This window comes from Mesocricetus auratus, unplaced genomic scaffold (genome assembly GCF_017639785.1).
Source record: "Mesocricetus auratus isolate SY011 unplaced genomic scaffold, BCM_Maur_2.0 Super-Scaffold_100009, whole genome shotgun sequence".
Classification (NCBI taxonomy): domain Eukaryota; kingdom Metazoa; phylum Chordata; class Mammalia; order Rodentia; family Cricetidae; genus Mesocricetus; species Mesocricetus auratus.
In genome coordinates this window covers 47,136,996-47,162,087 of record NW_024429193.1, presented here as the reverse complement: position 1 = coordinate 47,162,087, position 25,092 = coordinate 47,136,996, and the positions used below count along the sequence as shown (strand labels likewise).

Here is a 25,092-nt window from a genome sequence, read left to right as displayed (position 1 = left end):
GGACAAAGCATAGGTTTTGGTTAACCTGTACTTTGAGGAAGTTTCTACTTCCTAAGTACATATTCAGATGATTTGTCTTTTTTTAGTATAAAGTCAAAGTGAGACTTTTAGGGATAAAGTTCTGAGAAATTCTGTCAACCTTTTTGTCCATTATGTTACTGCCATGTAAGCTACATTCTTGCACAATGACTGGAAGACCATGTCAACAAAAAGTACATTCTGTGGGCTGTCAGTCTGAATTTGCCTCTGGTGTGGCTATTGATGGCATATCAAGAGTTCACTAGAGCCTGAGCACATACAGCCCCTTAAGACACTGAACCAAATGATTTATGAATTTGTAACATACTGAATTTTAGTTATTTAAGGTTCAAATTCTTGAAGAATCTGATCATGTCTAATTTTAACAAGACAATCCCATATGCTTGAGTAAATAGATGACTTCATACTGAGTCAAAATGAAAGTTTGAGGAAGTCCTTATCTTCTGTCAGTAAATGCTATCAGGTTAAATTACTGATCACTGATGAAGAAGTTTTGGACCCAAACCCTGCAGGGACAACAATAACTGACTGGGAAACTGTAGAATTAATCGAGGATACCTAAATAGAGCATTTCGCCCCTACTGGAGACCTTGGAAATCCTTGGGTCAATTCTCTTGCTTTATAGAAGAGGATATTGAAACTGAATAAGATTGAGTGATTCACTTAAGATCAGAAGGCCAGAAGCAGAAAACCAGGCTCTGGATACCCTCATCATAGCAAATTAATACTTCATTCAGTGATTCTACAAGCCCGTATAAATCTATGAAAATACCGAAAGTGGAAATAAAGTTAATTGACAAAACGATATTATCAAACAGTCCTTGAAAAGTGGTCATGTTTATTCATTTATATTCCCCACATGCCTAGCGCAATGCATTGTACACATTGAAACATCAAACTTTTCATCAAAGCGCTAATTCTGCTCTCAGTAGAAAATGATCCCTTTAAAATGCCTAATATAGGGGCTGGAGAGAGATGGCTTAGCAGTTAAGAGCAGTGACTATTCTTTCAGAGAACCCCAGTTCAATCCCCAGCACCTACATGACAGCTAACAACTGTCTATAACTCTAAGATCTAACACTCTCATACAGACATACATATAGGTAAAACATTAATGTACATAAAATAAGAATAAATAAATTATTTTTTTAAATGCCTAATGTTTCATGAACATAAAGCTGTCACTTAGAGCATTTGCTTTTAGCTTGCTTCTGATCGGAATTGCTAAGGTTATGAAAAATTGTATTTGTTGTTGGCCATAATTAGAAAAACATTTCTTTGGGCCATTGTTGAGCCTGGATTAATTTGGAGGTTATACAACTTTTCTCCAAGTAGGATGTCTTCCAAAATGTAGCAGAACCTTGTTCTTCTTTGCAGGGTTTGTATTGAGCAAATGCTTGCAATTTGGTTCACTCCTGTGCTGGTTGGGTTTAATTCACTGGATATTTTTCTTCCACCAATGAAACTTCTTGTTTATTTCACAAGAAAAACAAAAACACTGCTGTGAGGATATGGGTCAGGATTGCATCATGTATGTCTTATCCGCCTTGTACAAAACTTAAGTCCAAATGGATCAAAGATCTCAACATACATCCAGCCACACTGAAACTTTTAGAAGAGAAAGTGGGAGATACTCTTCAACGAGTTGGTACAGGAGACCACTTCCTAAACATAACACCAGTGGCACAGGCACTGAGATCGACAATTAACAAATGGGACCTTTTGAAACTAAAAAGCTTCTGTAAGGCAAAGGACACAGTCAAAAAGACAAAAAGGCAGGCCACAGAATGGGAAAAGATATTCACTAACCCTACATCTGACAGAGGGCTAATCTCCAAAATTTACAAAGAACTCAAGAAACAAGTCTCCAAAACACCAAAGGATCCTCTTGAAAGGTGGGGTACAGAGCTAAATAGAGAATTCTCAGTAGAGGAGGCTAAAATGGCCAAGAGACACTTAAGAAAGTGCTCAACATCCTTAGCCATCAGGGAAATGCAAATCAAAACAACTCTGAGATACCATCTTACTCCTGTCAGAATGGCTAGAATCAAAAACACCGAAGACAATTTATGCTGGAGAGGATGTGGAGAGAGAGGAACACTCCTCCACTGCTGGTGGGAATGCCGACTCATACAGCCTCTTTGGAAATCAGTATGGAGATTCCTCAGGAAAATGGGAATTAATCTACCACTAGACCCAGCAATTCCACTCTTAGGCATTTATCCAAATGAGGCAGGTTCATACAACAAGGGCATCTGCTCCACTATGTTCATAGCAGCATTGTTTGTAATAGCCAGAACCTGGAAGCAACCTAGATGCCCCTCAACTGAAGAGTGGATAGAGAAAATGTGGTACATTTACACAAGGGAGTATTACTCGGCAGAAAAAAACAATGGAATCTTGAAATTCGCAGGGAAATGGATAGCACTGGAAGAAACCATCCTGAGTGAGGTAACCCAGTCGCAAAAAGACAAACATGGTATGTACTCACTTATATATGGATTTTAGACATGGATCAGGATAGTGCCAGTCTGCACTTCCACAGATAGTCTGGGAAACAGGAAAGAACCTAAAAGATATGCATATATGCATAGTACCCAAGAGAAGAGGATGGAGACAAGATCCTCTGAATGGATGGGGAACACGGCGAGGGGAGGGGGGAGTGGGACCTGGGAAGAATAGAGGGGGTAAAGAGGAAGGGAGTTGGTCATGGGGGAACAGGAAGTTGAGGGGGTGGGGGTAGAATAGGGGAAATGGGAATCATAGGATCGAAGACAGATCAGGCACCAGAGTGACCTCGAGTGATCTAAAGGTATAACATCAATTGGCAAGCTAAGCAATAGTGGAGGGACCACCTCGAATGCCCATTCCTGATAATGAACTTGATGTCTATAACCATCCGGGAGCCTTCATCCTGTGACTGATGGAAGCAGAGGCAAACACACAACTAATCACTGAACTGAACCCAAGGAACCCAGTGACAGAGAGGAGTGATGAGCAAATTGGCAAAGAATGGGCTGGCAAAACCAGCAGAGACAGCTGATGTGAACAGGGGAGTGCTCTTGGACCCCAGACCCACAGTGGGGAGGCCAGCATGGGACTGATCTGGACCCCCCATATGTGAGTGTCAGTGAGAAGGCCTGGGCAACCTATGGGGCCCTGAGCTGTGGATCAGTGTCTATCCCTGGTATACAAACTGTCTTCATGTGCCTATAGCACAAAGAGAGATGCTCTCTCAGCCTGGACTCTGAGGGGAGTGCCTTGACCCTACCAAGAGTAAAATGACAGACTCTAGATATCCCCTATGTGGAAGGATTTGGCAATAGGGTAGGAGGGAGGGGGGGAAGGGGAGTGCGGGGAAGAGGGGAGGGAGAGGGAACTGGGATTGACATGTAAAACAAGCTATTTAAAATTAAAATAAAAAATGAAAAAAAAAAGTTGGAAGGGAACTGATATTGATATGTAAAATAAGATTGTTTCTAATTTAAATGTAGAAAAAAAAAGAAGATGGGGGGGAAAAGAGTTGGGAGGAAAAGCCTCAAGAACCATAACCAGAGCTTTCTTTTTTGTTGGAGAAATATAGAGAGACCTTGCTATAGACATTTCTCCAATATGTGAGGAATAACATTCCACTGTTACATTTACCTCACATCTAACAAGTGTAGAAATATAGTTTCTGGCTTTTTAGTAGTTTTTTTTTCCTCAGGATACATTTACAACTTTTGATTTTTAGTGTTTTTTTCCCCCACTTCCATCAGCCGAAATTCCAGAGATGGAGCAAAGAGAAGTCATTTCATATACATTAGAAAATCTATCAAATATAATTATGGATTTTGTCCTATAGTTTGATGACTTGACCCAATGATCAATCTGTATAAATTGAAAACAAGTGTGATTTCAAAGATGGAGCCGAGAGATGAAGTTTGACAAAGTTATACAGAACTGTAAGTCAGAATTGCTCCTTATGTAGAAGTGAACATATCAGAAATAGGAATTTCAAATCTTTATTTCACTTCATACACTAGCCAAATTCAAATATCCTGTTCTTTCTCAACATGAAATTACAAAGTAGGAAGCTTTCATTTCATTGTTTTGTACATGACAGTTTGGGGTTCTTCAAACTTAACTATACACAATGGTATTTGACAACTGTCAGTGTTCATTGGCAGAAAAATAGCTATTTTCCTCCATGTTTAGGAGACAGGGAGTGATGAAAGAATATGTTTACTTACAAGAAAACCTTTGTGTAAAGCAATGAACTCTCCAAAATATAGATTGCCCGTTGAAATGAAAGTGGTAATGAAAGTCCATGTTATTTGTGACTTTGTACGTTTGCCTGGATACAAGGGGAATGATGGGGTTATATATAGATTTAGACATTTGAATTTAATAACATGTGAATGGTCAATTTGCAGTGAAATTTTAAAAGAATAATTGGAGAATAATTGAAAAACAATATTGTGACTGAAAGAGAAAATGACTACTCAGCATCTTCAAAAGCCTTCTATGCATGTTAATTCTCTCATCCTTAAAACAACCTGGTGAGGCATTTATGGGAGATCTTGTCATTATTATTGCTTACCTCTGCTACTTGCCCGTAGTTGCACAGCTTTTTATAGGATACTAGGGAAAAGAGCAAGCTATGCTGATGCCTCTTCCTGTGACACTACCTCTATATGCTTTTTAAAACTGGCTGGACTTGTGTCTCACAGAATATGACAGCTACAATATGGCCACAGCTGTAAAAAGGAATCTCTCTGTAGTGAATGCCATTTTCAGACTGTTTTCTTTACTGATCACCTCCATGTTGTTGGACCTTTTGTTTCATTACTTGTCTTTACAAAGCTCATCATGATGATTTTTTTTTAAAAAGTGCTCACATCTATTCTATTTACCTATCTAATCACTTAATTGCATCTACCTCCCCAGCCAATAAAGTAATTCCTGTGCTTAGTCGTCAATATTCCAATAATTCGTGGCCTTGCTATATGTTCTCCTCTTCCAATGGCCAAGGCATTTATTTCTGATAGTGGAGACACAGCTGGGCAGGGGGAAGTTGCTCTGGCAACTAGCCATGTGAGATAAACTGCTCAGTAACCTCCCAACACTGTCATGCATATTTTCTGAGTGTTTAGGGCACTGTAATGGGGGAGAGTTTCTCACCTTTCATGAATAACCATGAATCTAGCCCTTTTATATTTGGCTCTCCAAATCTGTTTTAGATCATTCCACGCTCTTCCAAGACTGCATTAAAACTCCAATCCAGATAGTATTAGGGGGATAAATGAGCCACGGGGAAGAGATGTCATATTTTTCTTAAAGCAATTTGTTCTTTTTTTTTCCCTCACAAAGTTAGAAGCTAAGCAATTTACGATTAAGATTTTTGGAGGACATCCTCTGTCATGTTAAGCCTTTCTTGTCTGTGGTTTTAAAAATGCAGTCTTCGCTATGGCATCTTGGCATGCATTAATGGGTTTCTCTCTACAGGTAGATTACAGGTTTATTTCTAGCGGCAAATGTAAAGTAGTTTAAATTCATTATTATCCACTGTAGAGCCTTTTGAAGAAAAGTGAGGAATAGTTAAAACCTGAGGTCAGTTAGGAGTAAGGAAGTGCCTGACTATGCATTTGTATTTGTGATATTTGGGAATAGCAGAGAAAGTTTTCAATAATTTTCATTTAATATATTTCCTACAGAAAACAACCTGCTTTTTCGAAAAAGGATATTATTATTGTATGAATTATAATGTAATATTTTCTCTGTGTCTTTAATTTATTTAATGAGTCATAAAGGTGCCTCTATTCTGATCATATGCAATTCATGACTTATTTTCTCAGTTCGTTTCCAAAGAAAGTATTTCATAAAAAGACTCAGACTTACAATGTTAAATTTACAAAAGTCCCATCACATGACGCAAGAGTCCCTGAAGTATAAATGCATCATACAAAGATAGCACATGCCATATCAGATGACACGTTAGTACGGAACAGGAGTGTTTTCAAGTTGACCTTGAAAATGTTAAAGGACTCACAGAGCAAAAAGATTACTCATTATGTCTGGCATTTGAAATAGACATAAAATAGGTGACAAACTGATTATTTGACCCAGAATAAAATGCTCATGTAAGAATAAAAGAAGATTCAGTTTTGTTTGTGTCTTCCATCAAGGTTAGTAAAACACGCATAGATAGATGATCACGTTAAGTACACTGAATCATTGCCTTTGAAGACGGTTTATTTCATAGTTATAATCTGCAATTCAATCCATGTGTAGGGGATTGACAGCTGGTCCACCCATTAGTATTAATGAATTACCAACGTGCATCCCACACACATCCACTAAGGAGCCGAAGACATCCCGCCTACATGCTGCTTTGTTTTGAATCCTCCAAATGTTGTAGGGTGACTATTTCCTTAATAAATGGAAATCATTGAACATAGCATGCATTATCTCCCAGAACTAAGATGAATGTCTTACAGGATTAGAGAGGAGCTCTAACTTTATTCATCTGTTAAGATAGGTCAGAGTACTTCTCACATCTCTGCCTTAAGGAACAAATGGGACCCTTATACAAATGTAACTGCACTGCTAGAGTATTTCATTAGGAAAAATTTTGTGAAAAATAATAGTAAAACACAGTTGACAACGACCACTGGCAATATGCTCAGTTAAATCTGGTAGGGCACGATCCTTGAGCTGAAGTAAGAAAAAAATAAATAATACAGTCCTTTTAAAAGAAAAAACCCAAAATACCCAGTTTATTTAGTTTAACAGGTTCTCTGATTGAAAGAAAACCTGGGACATAAGCACATGTAACCTCTGCTCCCCTGCAAAGAAAACCCAGATAACAGATAGCCTAAGCTAAAAAAAATTTACAAAGTTCTCCTCTTCACTCTGGAAGATGTTTCCATCCTCATCCCACTTCCTCTTCTTTAGCCAGCTTCTGAGCCTTGCCTTTTATTGTTCATGTCCTTTAACATGCTTGCATTTTTCATCATGCCAGTCAAGATCAGAAACTGGATCTTGCTACCATGTATGTACACCTGTTCCATTTGTGCTACTCGGTCGTCTCTGTTCCTAAGTGATATTGAACATCTGGCAATTCGTGTTATACTGTGCTTCCATGAGCTTCCCTCAATATATCTCACCAGCAAGGCTTTACTCAGTATACCAATAGACATCTTGGCAGGAAGAGAGTTCAACTGAAGACTCCTTTTTGTTTCTGGCACATTAGAAGACTGAGGACAGGTGGGCTGACAATATGCTTCTTGATGGGATCTCTGCATTTACTTGCCATCACTGAGATCCAGAATGATCACAACTTAAACCATTTATCCTCACATAATTTTAATTGTTACTATTTTCCCTAAAGATGTTCTAGTTTGTGTGGAAAATTATATGTTTGCCTCCTACAGGATGTTTCTTACAAAGCTATTGTCCCTTCAGTCATCAGGTTGACTTGTTTCCATTCATGCATTTTTTGTAGCCCACATAGTTCTAAAGTGGAAAACTTTAAAATGTAGTTGTCAGTACAGTTTCATAAACCATTTAATTCATTGGATTTACTTCTACTATTTCTGTTTTGTGACATTACACCTCCCCAGCCCCACCCACCACACACACTAACTATACACATTCTCTTACACACACTCATTACACAAAATGCTATAGAAAGGTCAGAGAATTTCACTGAAGGAATACCTTTGTATAGAAACAGCACAATGTCTTTTTAGTAGCTGCAAGTAAAGATTAAGTGTGATGTATTTTACTATCTGTGACATAATTTTAATCCACAGTAGTCATTGGCGTGAAACTATCAGATTGAAAGAAAGATACATTAATTAACAATCATTTATTAAATACCTACTATGCATCCAACATCAGATTACACAAAAATGACTGAGAACTTTTAGTCAACCTCAAAGAACCTCTGACCTAATCATGGAGATGACCACACAGAAAAAGAATTGTCTTTTCTGCTAAGTTTGGGTTACTCTTTTGTATGCTACTAAGAGGATGTGAAAGGGCCATGGGTGAGCTAGTTGGGGATCTAATGTGGAAATGCAGCTTGAGGGATTCTGTACATAAGAGATGAGAGAGTGGGTCCTATGAGCTTTGGAAAAGGAGCAGACTGTAAGGATGAGGAGGCCCTATTTCAGTTCTATGCTACAGAAGTGGATGGTATGATATTGGCCATCATTTACTCTTACAAAAACATCACTGTTTCTCCTTTGTTCTGAATTCTGTAGATTGAGACCTTTTGTGTTGATCTAGTAAAGAATGGGAGTTGACTACTATGGTTTAGAAAAAAAATCACTGTAGAGCTCTGTCCTTTCTCCTACATATTTCTTTTAGTGTAATTTCAAACGTATTATTTTTATTTCTCTAAGCAATGTTACCCTCTTTGTTTTTCTTCTGAGTTCTTTAATGTTATGGTTGCCTTCAGCATTGTGGTGTACTTATATGTAAAGGTCTAGGTGATGATATGTACCAAATACCATTCTTATCATTTGTTCTTTCATGTCAGGCTTCCACGAAAGTACCATTAAATACTCCGAAATACAGATAAATGAAGAAGCACTTCCTCCCCGTCTTAATTAGTGTTCTGCTATCCCTCCCTAGTTTCTGAATCATCCTTCTTGAAGATTTCTTCCTTCTTGCTGGTTCCATTAGTGCCTCTTTCTGTTTTCTCTCATCACAGCTTTGTTCTTGTATTACCTAGGTCTTCCTCTGTATGACTCATGACATCTATTTGAACAGGTTATCTAATTAGTTCATGCAGTGATAATTGACCTATCTCCTAGCATTTAGCTCTCCTAGTATTCTCTGCTCAAATCTAGTTCACAGGTAAGTTCCATAGGTGGCAGAGTCTTTAATGCCCATGATTCCTCCTCCAGTTTCTCTTATCATACCATGGTACCAATTTCCTAATGTTATTCTCATCTCCAAATTCATGAGCAATTTTTCATGTTGATGGAGTTTACCTTTGGCATAACAGCATAATGAGTGATAACATTTAGATGTCATAGAGGGGCTCCAGCTGTCTTTCTGTTCTGTTTTTCAGCATACTCTTTGGTGAGCCTTATCCTTGTATAGAGATGTTGTATAGAGCTGTAGTTAGAACACCTGAGTTTGAATGCTGGATCTGGTTAGCACTATGATTACAGGAAAATCCTTTACTTTTTCCATGCCTCACTTCTCTCTTCTACAAAACCGAGGGTAGTAATTGACTCTACCATAAATGATTATTAAAAGAATTGATGAAAACTCAAAACGCTATGTAAAATACAGCAATAACTCTATAAATAGCAAACCTTATTAGACTTATCTCCACATAGGATTGAGAGATATAAAGGTCTAAAAGTCAAATAGTATGTTGACTTGTGAATGGATTGTTTTATAACCATAACCTGAAACCACATGGAAAGTTCAACACTGAAGAAATATGTCTCTGCTTTTGCTTCCTGTTCTGGTACCATGAATTAATGTTGAGTACTAAATGCATTAAATTGAGTACTAAATGTAAATAACCTGAAGGATCTCAAGTTGAATAACACTGTATAAATGACAGCATGGTATCATCTTTTTGTTCTCAATGATATTTGTTTTTCTAATTTAGGGACGAAATTTAGCTTCAGGAGAGGTTGGATTTTTTCCAAGTGATGCTGTCAAACCATCTCCATGTGTAAGTTCTTCCTTCTCATTTTATTTTATTTTTTTGATGCTATGATTGACTGTGCAAGAAGGTACAAAGGATAGTGACTAACTGGATTCTCCTCAATTTTATTAATATTTTAATAGGAGGGCAGGTCTTACATGAGTATCATCCCACAGATTGCACTTTATTCTGTGCCAAAAATAGTTCAACTCTTAAGAAAAGATATGTGGGATGCAAATATAACTTAGAATTTACAAAAATGCTTGAAGGCCCCTAAGAGAAGTAACCCAAAACCACAGAGTGGATGTACTGGGCAAAGTATGGACCAACTTATTCCTGTTCACTTGAATTTCAGTAAGTCATTACACTTCAGCTGGTGTCGTTGAAAGCACGGCAGAGAGTAAAAAGTTTACAAATTCTTCATCCAAGCCTCTGAACACATTTTCTATGCTTTATAATGTCCTTTCCTGTTTATTTAATGTCATAATGCAATTTTCTGAAAACAGATAAAAGGGGAATGAGCAACTATTATTCAAATAATGTAGGTGAATATTATGTAAATGTATTTTCTCATGCTCTATGGTATTAATTCATTTCTATATGGAGTGACATTATTTTAACATCATAATTTTCCCAACAATTTTCAAGTTAGTGAATGCAGGGTAATGAAATTTCATTGCTAATATAATGCATATGATTACTTGAGGAGAAAATAACCCTCAATTCTCAACTGATCTTTCTTGTTATATTCCCATTCCATTTGTATTTCTCAACTATACATTGTATTTGATATTACAAGTGTAATATATGTCACCTTTAATTTGAGAATGTAATCTTACACATTTATACAAGTTTAATTATTTTTGAAAAGTAAATAATAAAAGATTGCACTTCTATTTGTTATGATAGATAGGTTGAATCCCACAGGTACACAAATAAGCAACAATGTTTATATAACAGTAAATGGCATGAAATTTTAACATTCAGACATTTGGGGACCTGAATAAGCATTTAGTATACAAAGCACTATTTTCTGTTTACATCTTGCATGAGTTTTAGAGATTTTGTTTTAAAAATAGTCTGGCATAAAAGCATACTTAAATTTGTTGAATAAATGTACAAAGGGTGAAAAAGCTCCCTCAATGCACATAGGTAATTAGTGAATAGAACCAGCTTATAGAATCTTACTGTAACTGCCTAGAAGGAAAACTATACTTGGATATTTTAAGATACTAGAATTGTACAGTAATACATACCCAGAATTAACACAACCAGATAAATATGAATGTTCCTATAGCTTAAAGTTAATAGATAGCTATTAAAGTGAACTACATATGTAATGAGAGTATATGTTTATTTTTTAGCTATAGGATAAGCTTTCTGAAAGTAGACAGATTAAAGAGGACAAAGCATTGTATGAGCTTGAAAACGGCATCAGTTCGTACGTGTTCTTTGTCAGGGGTCCCTAAGTAATGCCATGAATTCTATTCTGAGCTGAAAATGAATTTCCCTAAGTGTATGATTCCTGCATCTTCAAAAGAAACATTCTAGTGGGTCCCTCCAGGGTTGAGGACAAAAAGCTGTACATAGATGAGGTGATTAATTTATGACAGGACAGTGATTGGAGACATTGGAGACAAAGTCTGGCATACAACACTGTACAAAGTTGGAGAAATGTGAATCTGACGGTTGTCGGGGCATGTTCCAGTAAAACTCCACCCAGCGGAGGGATGCTTCTGTTGTTCTTGGCTGGGATAGATAAAGGAAAAGAGAGGCAGGGTCGGGGATAGCAAGCATGAGAGGGTGCTCCCTTAACAAGTTCTAAACTTAAATGTAGAAGTCATCCATATGTAGGGATGGAATTCATACCAGCCCTGTGACCTAAATCATTCTTAGCAAGAAATATAATTTAAAATGACCCAACATCAGTTGTTACTCAAGTAAAAATATATATTCTGTCTGGTTTTACCCTCTTCACAGACAGCCCTCAATGGGGTGTTACAGATAAAGTTCCAGGGGATAGAAATTCACCAGTTGGAATCATCCAATCGAAAAACAAGGAAACAGACTTCATAGGCTGAAGTTAGCAGATACAAAATATAGAGTTAGATTCATGAAGCAGATACAGCAGAAGATACTTAAATAAGAATTTGTATATTTAATATAACTAAAAACTAAAAAGGAGTTGACAATACTTTATGATTAGGCTTGTCTGTAAAAGGCTCCCATCTAATGAATGAAGGGAAGGCCTTAAGAGGTGCATTAGGTGGCCTATCAGACATGGTTGAGTAGAAAATTGGAAGAGAAATCTGAAGTTTCTAAAATGAGTCCAGAGAGATTAGGCAATGGACAGTGTATGAGAGAATGAAATAAGATTCAAATGTTTCAAATAGATTAAGGATAATTGTAGAAAAGCATTATTCAAATAAGTCATGGCCAAGAACTTTCCAGAGTTTATGATAAAACTAATTTTAAAAATAAAGATGAGTGATTTAAATTAATCAACAGCTAGATATACTTTAATGAAACTTCAGGATATTAAAGATGACGTTAAGTCCAACCTGAGAGAAAAGACAAATGCTTGTGGAAAGTATAGACAATTGGATTCAACTCTAACAGCAACAGTAATGGAAACTCAAGCATCTACTGATAGTCAGGGACTAGCTTCCAATTTGCTAGTTGAAAACAAAAAAAACATTAAATGCTAAACAGTAACGAAAACCCGTCTGAGGCTACTAGCTAGCAAAAAGATTGACTTGTGGAAATGGGAGTGCTATTGACTTTCCTGGTTTGAATACAGGCATGGGATTATAGCATTCTGCAATGAAAAATCAGAGTATGGAGTTTGATGCAGTACTTGTGGGAGAAAACATTAGAAATGATGGAGTTATGGAAGGGAGAGTGAGAAACCTCAAGAAATCTCTGATTGTGTAGTGAAGCCATTAAATCCTCAGCTTGGGTTGAAAGAAGTTAAATGAGAAATCATCAGCTGCTTATCACTGGAGATAATCTAAAGTTATAGTTTAACCAGGTTAACTTCCTGCTTTAAGACAGACCTGTTGTGTGGGAACATAAAAATCCCCATCTACAGCTTGAATTATATCATGTCATTTACAACATTAATGTGTAAAGAGGCAGGGGAACATAAACTAAACTCAGAAATCAGCTATCATAACTATGCTCAGAACACAAAGGAAAACATGTTCATAATGAATGAATAGATTGAAAACATCAGCATAGAACATGAAACTGTTACAAAAGAACTGGATGGAAATTCTAGAATACCTGAAACAATAAAAATTAGTATGTTCAAATTTTTGCAAGAAAATCGTCAATTTAGAAAGTTAACCTACTACATATTTCTACATTAACAAAGGGAAAGTTCATTTCTAAATGTCCCATCTAATTTTACAAAACACATTTCTGGTTAGGAAGGATGTATCATATATGCACATATTCCTAATAGGTTACTTTAAAACCTTACTTGTCCATAACAGAAATATAACAATGTAAGACATTTATGAAGGCTGGTGATATCATTAGAGGACTATAGGAACCATATACTTAAAGTATGAAAAGATATCCAGAAGTAATCTACAGCCTTAAGTGTGAAACTGTGAACAGTCTGTTAAAGCAAAGCCCCAGAGAAATTATGAGGAGCATAAGAGAGGGGAAAATATAGGATCACATCCTAGTTAGTTGGAGAGCTCTGAGATGAGAAGATAGTTATATTATTGGTTAATTTTTAATTGTCAGTTTGATACTACCTATAGGGATCTGGGAAGAGAGAACCAAAATTGGAAATTGCTCGTATAAGATTGGACTGTGGTCATGTGTGTGATATTGTCCTTACTGTATGCGAGAAGGCCCAGCCCTCTGGGAGCACCATCCCTACCCAGGTGTTTCTGGGCTGTATAAAAAAGGTAGCTAAGTATGAGCCAAAGAGCAGGCTAGCAAGCAGCATTACTCCTTGGCTTCTTCTGCCTTGAGCTTCTACTTTAGCTTTCCAAAATTATGGATTATGATCTGAAAATACAAGTTAAATATGCATTCCCCCCTTAGTTGCCTTTGGCTAGTGTTTTATTACAGCGACAGAAAGCAAAATGGAACAGTAGTCAAGGATCCACATAACGGAACATGCCCATGGAAGAAGCAAGGGCTTCTCTAGGGAGTTTTGGGATGGAATAGCATCAGTAATTTGTCTGTTGTGAAATTATATGTCACTCTTCACTTCTTGGATATCCATCCTATTCCAGCCAAAGGAGAGACCACAAGTAGAATGGGTGGCAATTCTCATCCATTTCTCTCTTCCTTCTCCCCACCCCCCTGTAATATAAAAGACCCAGGAATATCTTGAATTGTTTCTGTCAAAGACTTGGCTGATCCATAAAACTCAAAATGGACTATCTATATCCTACTTTTTCCTCAATAACTTGTAAATAGCCACCACCTTTTCTGTGGTGTGTGATTTATTGGGTAATTTTTGACTACTGGTATACATTCTTTGGCTTCCTTCACTTTCTAGTTGCTACCATTAACTATAAGATGCTTGCTTTATTTGACCATAAAATGTAATATTTGCACTTGAGCAATTCTCTATATGAAAAAAGGAAATGTGGATATTTTCCATGGTGTTTTAATAAATAAAATGTTTCCTTATTAGAAGATTTTACAAGCAAAGTTTAGAATTTGTATGACAAAATGGCATGTATATCCAGTGTACTGTTTATTTCACAAGTCTTTTTTTGTATTGGGGAAGGTAGTGCTATTTTATTTCTTTAATAACATTTTCATTCTAGTTTTCTCTGTTGGATTAAACTGTCTTGTAGTAAATACTGAAAGTTTCTAGTTCCTATTTTTCTGCTAACTCTTCCCTTGGAAGTATAGTAGAAAATGCATGAAAGAATGAAATAAAGCAAAATACATTATTTTCTACTTATCTGACATATACTATGATTAATTCTGCGTAAGCTTGCTAGCAAATAGTTCTATGACTGTGCTACTTAAGAGTTTTATAGAGCTGAGTCAGCTGAACTGAATTAATGATTGATTTCTGAAAGCTACCCTTAAGTAAACTTAATCTGTTTTTGCCTTTTTATATCCTAGGTACCTAAACCAGTAGATTATTCTTGCCAACCCTGGTAAGTATTAAAGATGTTTATGTTGCTAAGTTGAAATACCGTACTCCTAGCTCGAGGACACCTTAAATGTGTGCTTGTAAACCATGTTCCATTATCATTTGTCTTTGCTAAAGATGTTTTCACAAGTAACAAAACACCATAAAGACTTTGCATATTGCTGCCGTTCTGTATCATGATTGGATAGTGGTGTCTGTATGTGTGTACATGTGAGTACAGTTGACCATAAATGTCTGTAACAGCCATGGAAAGAAAAGAGATATATCCTGATGTATCTCATATTTTGTAAAGATAAATCTCATGAAGCAGAGAAGAAAAAAATGATTATATTATTTAAACTAAGAATTACCTCAAAAGTATGGTATCTAAAATTGTAGTTTCTAGTGTAGACTAGAGAAATACGATATATGCCTGTCAGATATGGGTCTTGGGTGACAGTCTTTACCTGGAAGATGCACACACACTTGTCTAGTCATCACAGAAATGGAGGTTTTAACAGGCCACAGTAATGATTGCGCCAGTGTCCATCTCATTGACTGACCTGTTGAGCTTTTACTGGCATTTCAAACAGGGTTCACAAGAAGAGTGAACTCTAGTTTACTTCATGAGCCTCTCTCTCCCTCCTTGAAGAAATGTTTCAACTATGAGAAACCAACTGTATAACATGTCTATATGGAGTATATTGACCACTGAGATGCTTGCTAGCAGTGTAGGTAGCAGAATCAAAGAGAGCAATGGGGAGTGGTTGTTACTGAAAACCACACATAGGAAGCAGATAGTGAAGGCTTCATTATGTTACAGTAAGTAATACACGCTGAGTATTTTATAGGCACTCACCACTTTAAGTATTTCTTTTTCACATTAAATGTGAGGTTGTAATCCATTTCCCATTTCCATTTGTTCCATAATAATAATTTCCCCAAAATTTATATATGGAAGATATTACTGTCATTATTATTGTTGAGGGAGAAAAGACATGAAGGCTATCAGTTTGCTGTAGCCCCAAGACTCAATCTAGGTGGTATCCTTTGCACATTGTTATGTTGTCCCTCAAAATACAAAACCTGAGCATTTTACTAGGTTGTGTATGTTTCCCTGGACATATGTTTGACTTTTCTGAATATGAATGAGTCTCTTTTCTTTTCCCTGATATTTATCTATGCTCCCAGATATGATATCATTTGAATATATATGTGAATGTGATATCTTGAGGCTAAATAGCACTAGTTCAGTTTGCAAATATGGGTAGCACCTAAATATTTAATATATATGATGTGTATCTATTTCTGATTACTTTGTTATGTAACCAATTTGTAGAAAGGGCCAGGACATTGTTGAGTGTATGGAATTATCCTCAACCCTCTTACTGGATCTTAACACTCACATCTGCCTTCCTCATCATTATTTACTGTCTTTGCTGTACTCTTCTTGGCTTCAGCACTGACATTTCCAAATAAATTTGATCAATTTGGGAGTCTTTGATATGTTTTAACATCTCTGGGAACAGTTTCCAATTCCTTTTCTGTGGAATTTAAAACCATCATACAACTAGGTTTTATAGTAAAAGGTTAATAATTTTAGAGATAAATACTAATGTCACCAACTGCATGGATTTTATTAAATAAATTGGGCAGGTACCTGAGAACCATCCAGACACAAAAGGGTGAGCAAGTTTGTACATAAAAACTGTGTACAAACTATGTATGTTCAGCGCATGATAGTTTTTAAATCTATTTTTGCCAGTAAAATTTACTCTTGAAAGTACAACCAGTTAGAATAACATCACTCCTAATGATTAAAAAATATCAAGATGTCCAGGCAAACCTTAAATATAGTAATTAACAAAGACATTTCAGAGTAAAAACTTTAAATTATGTTTTCTTTCTTAAGCAACCTAGACATTCATTGAAATTAAGTAAGTAGCTTCATGTGAAATGTCTTCAATTTGGCAACATTTATCAACTACTCATGAAAACTTTGAATTTTCGAAATGAGTCTCAACGGCATCCATTTATATTATCTGTTAATTATTTCCATCTTTAAATCAAGCAAATATTTCTTCTATAGACCACGGAATAAAATAGAAACAGTAGCCCGTATTTTATACATGAAATGAACAAAATGCTGGTGTGAGGTCTGAAGCTAAGATGGGGAAGTTCCTTGAAAATCTGAATGTGGTAGATGCCAAGGCCCCTATTGCTTTTTCCCCGTGTCAAATAACCTGCTGTTTTACACTGCCAAGAAACAGTGTTGTTAGATGTATTACATGGGAAAACAGAACCACACAGGACTTCGACTTGGAAAGGTTAGGCCTAACCGAGGCTGGGGAGATGCCATTCTGAAAATCACTTGTATTAAGGAAAGTCATTATATCAAAGGGAGAAGCCCTATTTCCTTCATATAGCTGAGATCTGGCATGGGAGCAGTTTCTCTTGCATGGTACCCTTTCATTAAACACAGAAACGAATATAGAGAACTTGAAAGAAACTGAATAAACTCAGTAAAAAAATCCAAACCTGTAACATTTGGATATTTCCCAGCCCAATTACCAGATTTTTGCCAAATTAGCAGACTTCTGCACAGTGGTGTACTTTTGGGCCTGCACACACAGGACCCTCAGTGGTTCCTAGATTCAGCCTCCTTATATATGAACAAACAATAAGAGAAACCAGACATTTGAGGGAAACTTTGAAGGATATATATATAACAAGCATTTGTCAGAGGAATGATTTGAAAATGGAAGAGTGTTTATAAATTAAGTAGTATAGGAACTTGGAAAAATGTTGAAAAGAAGTTCAAAAACTTCAAAGAGATAAGACATGAGAAATGTTTTAAAAATTAAATAATTGACATGAATTCTTGCTACTATTCAACTTATAAGAACCCCAGAAAGTAAAAAAGTGCCTAAAGGCATTAATTACTAAAGAAATAATACATCTTTTTCCAGAGTTGAATACCATTTCTACAAGTTGGAGTTGTCACTGGAAGCACAAGAAAGCACATTATCATTAAAGTTTTCTAATACAGGAAATGCAGAATCTGAAAGTTTCCAAGGAAAAAAATCAGGTCACATCCAATGACTCAGAATTAGAGTGAAAAAATGCAGAATCCAGGAATGGGGCTGCAGGCTAAGAGGGCAGGAAGAATCGGTTGTTTAAGAGATGGGGGACTAATAGAAGCCATTGGATTAAGAGCGAGAACTTTGAAAGTAGAGTATACAACATTGAAAACGTATTGTTAGTGAGTTCATGTAGAGAATTTGGAAAATCTGTGATTGATAGAAAACAGCCTGAAACAAAGAAACTTTTGTGCTTACCTTTTTACAAATCAAGTATGTTTAACTACTACCCTGCTCAAAGTGGGCTGGATAATGGCTTGGCTTCACAGAAGTTATAGAAAGACAATATTTGGTCACAGAGTAGGCATATGTCAGGAGAAAAGTGGCTTATGCTCAGAGTTATGCTAATGAATTTTAGTATAACCACAATTATTTAAAGTTTCTATATAGAGATAAGGAAAGCCAGGTAAAATATTTGACCCAGGACTTGGAATAGAATGCTAATATAATGGGGTACTGCTTTTCATTGTATTACCAATTACCTTTCTAGACTATAGTTTAATTACATATGTATGTATGTATGTACGTATGTATGTGTTGTGGTGATGGCCAGGACAATAGGGATACTGTAATCATGATGATGGGCTGAGGGTAATATATGCAAGACATCTCTTTAAGTGGATAGACAGGATGACTCTCTAAACCTGAATGACAAGATCAATCAAGTTGGTAGAAGTGTGTGTCAATACAAGAGTATGGTCTATGGGGAAACCTACAGTCAGAAGGAGACTGACAATCCCTAGATGCAGAAGTCTGAAAAGTAGAGAGGCAGGCATGGAAGAGGTAAGGCAGATGACATAAGTGTGAAAAAGACTGTACTAGATCCTGAAGGCAGCAGTTTATAATGAGTTTATATATGATTTGATATGTGAGTCAGATAATTTTCTGGAATACTAATTCATGAATGATAAGAAAAGAATCAATCCTAATGTAGTTCCCTTTTAATTTCTTTTGCTCTGGGTCTTTGATATTCTTTATCAGTATGTGGTATGCTTACATTTGATACAAGGGGTCATACTATTGGTGGAATTTACATAAAGCCCATATTGTCTAGGGAAGCTTGAACTCTGGATTTGAAAAAATATCTGCTTTTGAAAATAATTCCTTCACTGCTACTTGTTTCTTTATAAATTTGTTTGTCAAAATTATGAGCAAGATAATTAATCTCACATCCAAATAGCAACTATTTTTAAATAATTTAAATTATACTAAAATCTTTTTTAAAATGTCCTCAGAAGAGATTTGCTAGAATACATGGGAAAGGTAAATGTGTGTGTGTGTGTGTGTGTCTGTCTGTCTGTCTGTCTGTCTGTCTGTCTGTGTTTTATGCAGAGTCAAGCCTCCCATAGTCTTCTTCCAATTTGTTTCTAAACTTCCCACGACTGTCCTAAACAGTCTTTCTGATATAGTAGCTTCTGATTCTCCTCTTTGTCTTTGTCCCTCGTGTTTATTTGATATTTACTGGTGCTCACTGGGTCTTTAGGCACTGTTCATTTCCTGATGTTAATATATCACATTTGTGTTTAGACTTATTAAAGAGATTTTCCCGAATTATTATTTAAACCATGCAATTAGCACACAGTAAAACGATGACCGTTACTTATATTTAGCCTTTCTTTACAGATACATTCATCCAATTTTTTGTCTTCCTGTGTTTTTCCAGGTATGCTGGACCAATGGAAAGATTGCAGGCAGAAACTGAACTTATTAACAGGGTGAATAGTACTTATCTCGTGAGGCACAGGACCAAGGAGTCTGGAGAATATGCAATTAGTATTAAGTAAGTAGGACAAGTAATTTTGTAGAAGTAGATTTCCTGTGTTCAAAATCATGTAGGTCATGTGACACATAAAACACAGAAGTTGAAAACCAAGGTTCTAATTGCAGTGGAAATAATGTAATTATTAATACAGTTCATTAATACTGGAAAAGATCTGTGAAGAAAAATGTAATAAGTATTATAGGCTGCTAATTGGCATAATAGATTTCTTTCATAACATTATATTTTGTTAACTTGATATGTGTGTGTTTTTAGTAAATTCAAGAATACAAATTACTAGATTTTGTCTTTTTTTGCACTCTGAAACTGAATTTCCTAAGTAAATTAAGCACAATGATTAGTCAAATCCAAATTTTCTCTCACTTCAAATATTGGTTGTATCTTCAACCCATCTTGTAAATACATTTTGTTAATTAGCTGTCACCATTGTATTGGCATAAGTATATATTTTGTCTTTAGAATTAATTCCTATAGCGTTATTGGGGCATGCCCTCTGGGAATTATTGATTTAAACTGATTAAAAACACATTTATATTCATAAGTTATTCATTGCCCACAGGTACAATAATGAAGCAAAACACATCAAGATTTTAACAAGAGACGGCTTTTTTCACATTGCAGAAAATAGAAAATTTAAAAGCTTAATGGTAAATATTGATTATTTCTTTTCAATCTATAATTCCCATTTTCTGCTGTTAAGTTAGTTTAACTCTATAGTTTCTTAGCAATGTTTCCCATTGAAAATTATTTACAGAATATTTTGGGTGTGGCTTTAGCAAAATCCTAACCTTCTAGGTTGAAAAATTCCAATGAAATTTTATATTGCTCAAATGGTATTGCTCATTGTTAATGAGGTTTGTAAGTTGTAGATAATATTTTAGAGTCTACATTACTTATGACTCTTAAAGCAATGGTCAATTCAAGTATAACTTTCAGTTGTTTGTATGTGTATTTGAGTGTGTTATCTCAATGTCAAATGGCAAATTGCAAATCTTTACTATGTCACTTCTTTTCTTATGTCCTCTGTCTCTTCATTCAGTTGCTTTCTGTCCTTATACTTTATGGGACAGAAAAGTTATCATTAAGAAGGTACTTCTTGCCTTTAGGTGTATTTCATACAAAATGTAATATAAAGTCAATTTGAAATTTGATTATATTTTCTGCTATTAAAATCTGTGTAACGCTAGTTCTCAGCTATTACATTAGACAAGCATTAGTAAATTTATATTTCTGTCACATACAAGAGATATGTAGAAATTTTATTTTGAAATGGAAATCATAGATTATAGTTAGTATGCATTTATTAATTCTGACAATTTGTAAAATTCTCAATAATTTTATGAGTAGGTATCATGTGTGTATATGTCATACAGACCACACATACATATCAGCAAAGAAATCTTATTTTCTTAGAAGTGGCTACAAATCTATTGTTCCACTTAGGAATTTCTTGAACTAATGAAGAATTTGGATCTATGACACAGGATACATCTGTAGCTGCTAAGATCTTTGATTAGCTTGAGAGGGAAGACTCGTTGATGTGGCTGTCAATCAAATGATATATACTACACCTTTCTGAAAAATAACAGAAATCACTTAAGAATACAAATGAGTTAAAAATGAGTATAACAAGGCTTACAAACTCAGCCAGCTTGAATGCCTTACCTAAAAACCATTTCAAGATAGAGATCAGTTCTTTAAAGAAATCAAAACATCTTGAGCTGAAAGAAAAGGAAATGGGTGGAAATCTATAGACATAAATGGCACATTTGAAATTCAAAAGCAAAGGACAGGCAGCATGGCTGAGCCTTAAAAAATGGAAACTCTTGTCAAATCAGTAACCAAGATCCAGACATCCTCCCTGCTGGAAGTAACTTACATCTCTTGTACCCATCAGGCTGTGAGAGAGAGCAGCGTGTGAGCTTGACCAGAAGAGCGTCTTTATATAATAAAAACCTAGAAAGGATGTAGAAAGTGGGTGCACAGATTATGAGTGACAGGCACAGCCCAGACATGATGAAAGCATGCCTGGCACTCCACATCTTGGCAAGACATGCCTGCAGAACTTCTTTGGGTGATAATGAGGCCTCTTTACATGTTACAGTTTATATGGCACTTTAAGAATGCTGCAGGGCCATTGATGACTGCTAGCCCTCCAGATACTGAAAGTAGCAAAGGAACCCCCATTAGAGAAGACATGCAAGAAAGATGAAAGGAATGGCCATTGGAAAGGGCCAATCAGTTCAGCTTTGTGTCACCTTGCTTCAGCCCTAGGAAGTCCTTTAGTAGGCACTGTTAGGGGTGGTAATAGCCAGTGCCACCATCATGAGCTGTAGATCTTAGAAGGCCATGATTATACTAAAGCAAATAGACACTCCATTTTCAATAATTTGCTGCAGAGACCATTGAAGTTTATTCATTGGTCTCCTGGAAAGGAAAGTAAATGTACATGTCCCAGAGTTCAAATAAGTGTCACAAAATCTGTGCGTCACTCACAAATGCCACTGTTAAGGACACATACACACGCCTATGTTATTTCCTTCCTTCCTCTCTTCATCCCTTCCTCCCTTCCTCTCTTCTCTCCCTCCCTTCCTTCCTCCCTTTCTTTCTTTTATTCCATGCCTGGAGATCTTTTACAGGGGAGCTCAGACTACAATGGGTCAAAAGAGGTGAGTGGGAATTAACGTAAAACTGCAGAAACTAAAAAGAAAAGAAACCAGCTTAAGGATAGCTGTGTAAAGAAAGAAAGGAAGACAAGAAACAGAAACTCTTCAGTTATAAGTAAAGGCCTTTTTCTGGTTTAGCAAATAACTATCGGTTGCTGAAGAAACTACTGAGCTAGTTTGGAGTTAGCCCTGCTTTTTGTTCATGTGAATCTTTATTTTTAACTTTTTGATTTGTGTATTCAATAAGCAGATTAGCAGTGATATTTGAGTATTGTAAACATTTTTAAATTAAATTTTTATTTAGAATAAAATTCTATTACTTTTACAAAAGACTGACTTGGATTCTAATAAAACAATTTAGTAGAACAAGGATCAATGTTTAAGAGAACAGTCACAAAGAAGAGTATGTAACATTATTTTGAATCTTAAAAGTCTCAGCCACTGTGGTTTTAAGACACTTCAAAATAAAATGACTAGATTGATCTAAAAAACCTTACAAGTTAGAAAATACATGTGTGCCAGAGAACTCAATATAATGGTGTGCTTTAGACCTAAACTGGGAAATGCCAAGTGGATTATTGCCAAGAAGAAGTGTTTCATATGATGGTAATAGATTCATTTGGAAGATTAGAGGAGGCTCCAAGACGTAGGAGGTGTCTCAAAAAATAAGTGTTATACAATCTGTAACAGACACAGTTTATTGTGTTGTATTACATTGTGCAGTTCCCACCTCTGTAAATACTAGTGAGTGGATTTGAACCATTCCCCAAGTGTAATTCAGTATCTTGCTATCTGTGTTATAGTATGTTCTTCTGCATATGAATCACAGTGTATTGTGCAATAAAATATTTATCAGAAAAGATACTAAACACAAGCAGACTCGAAAGCTTGTTTTAAATTACCTGGTGTCTCATAGAGAAGGCTGTATTTTGTGCTTGGGACCAGAACTTCTTCCTTTGGGTTTCAACAGCTTGGTTAATCAAACTCTTTGTTTTTCTTTGTCATTAAGTGCCAATCCTAGATGACTTTCTAATTCCAGATTACAAGGCATTAATTTTGTTCTGATTTTCATGTATGCCAGACAAGCCATGTCCAAATGCTGTTTGTAAACCATCTCCATTGCCTGTTTCCTTGGTAATTGGAATGACTGGCCCACACTCCTTATTTCTGAGTTGGATTGTTGACACCACTGTGTCAGCTGAGATAAGGGAAGCTTAGAGATTTCTTTTGTTCAGAGGCATCTTATTTGCTTGTTGTACCTGAAGGTCAATGGCTGCTAAAGCAGGGGTGGATTAGTCTAAAATACAGAGAGCATTAAACCAGAAATTGGAAACGATCCACAGTGGTGCTCCTTAATTCTACTCAGGGACGTCTTAGGAAGATTTACCTGCCTAAGACTGTAAAAATGTAACTAAAATACCGTCTACGCCTAGCCAGGTATTAAAGACTGTCTGCAGTTTACTAAGCTGCCTCACCATGGTTCTTAAACAAAGTCTTTTTTTCCTTTCTTTTTTCCTTCCATAAAAATATTAAATGACTTAAGAATCTCTTTTCAGTTCAATAATTCAATAGTTTATAGCCAACTTCATATTAATCTTAATAATGATTTGTAACAAAATTTATATTCTCTCATAAAGTTAAATTGAAGTTCAAAGCTATTGAACTTTGTAATCCATTTCAGATTTGTATTTGTACTGTCAAACAAAACACATCTTAATTGATATGTCAAGACTAAAGGAACATCTCTCCTTGGTGTCATTGTTATCAGTGATGCCATATGTAAACACATAGATTTCCTTAAGCTTTTAATTTCATTATCTGAAAGATACCTAATACATTTTTCACTATCAAAAATTGGTATAATACAAATGCTGTATTGTTTATTGTCGATAACGGGGAGAATGTAGTTAGAGACAGAGACATGTGGGAGAGTCCAGTGTGGACACAGTGCTGAGCCTTGTTATGAGGTCGGGGGAGATGAGAGACCCAGACCAAGAGTCCAGGAAGGTAATGAACAGACCAAAAATGGGCAGGTTACCAAAATGAATGAATTATACAGGGAAGGGCAGCCCAGCCCCTGATCTGGAGAAGTTTAGGATAGGGGGTGGGGGTAGGAGCCCAGGAGAGTCCTGTAACAGGTAAAGGAGACTGAGGGATGCAGGGAGAACCTGGTAACTAGTGTCCTCTTTGCTGTGTTATTGGGTACCTCATCCATTTGGTCCAAGTTTGAGACCTAGCATATGGACTGTACACAAGTTGGTTAATTTTACCAAGTTCTTGCATCCATGGTTTGAGGCTCTCATTTTCCAGGTTTGGAAAGTGAAAAAAAGAATCTTCATCTGCTTTATCTAGTGAGTTAGCTATATCATACTGCTTCCAGTTCATTTCATTCATGTGACAGTGGTGTATGTGTGTTTGTGTGTGTGTGTGTGTGTGTGTGTGTGTTCTGTGCAGGTGCAAATATGCAGAGACAAAAGGAAGATAGCAGATGCTGTAGTCCTTCTTTCTCCACCCTGTTCACTAACAGACCTTGGAGCTAGGTTGCCAGCCAGTGTTCCTCCTCTCTCCTCAAATCCATAGTTCTAGGTTTATGGGCGCAAGTCAGACAGAAACCTGCTTTCTACACAGATGGCTGCAATTTGAAATCAGGTCTTCACCTTCGTGCTTCTGTAACAAGTGCTCCTATTTCCTGA

General features: G+C 36.2%; 1 protein-coding gene across 2 annotated transcripts in view; it reads left to right on the top strand.

Moving 5' to 3' along the window:
- The window catches only part of Vav3 (vav guanine nucleotide exchange factor 3), a 319,658-nt gene that overhangs the window by 272,525 nt on the left and 22,041 nt on the right, over positions 1 to 25,092 (top strand). For both annotated transcript variants that reach the window (XM_005076659.4, XM_040752019.1), the window contains exons 21-24: positions 9,659 to 9,724; positions 14,804 to 14,838; positions 19,617 to 19,733; positions 20,293 to 20,380. In XM_005076659.4, the coding sequence (XP_005076716.1) occupies positions 9,659 to 9,724; positions 14,804 to 14,838; positions 19,617 to 19,733; positions 20,293 to 20,380 (306 nt within the window). The remainder of the gene's footprint in view (positions 1 to 9,658; positions 9,725 to 14,803; positions 14,839 to 19,616; positions 19,734 to 20,292; positions 20,381 to 25,092) is intronic.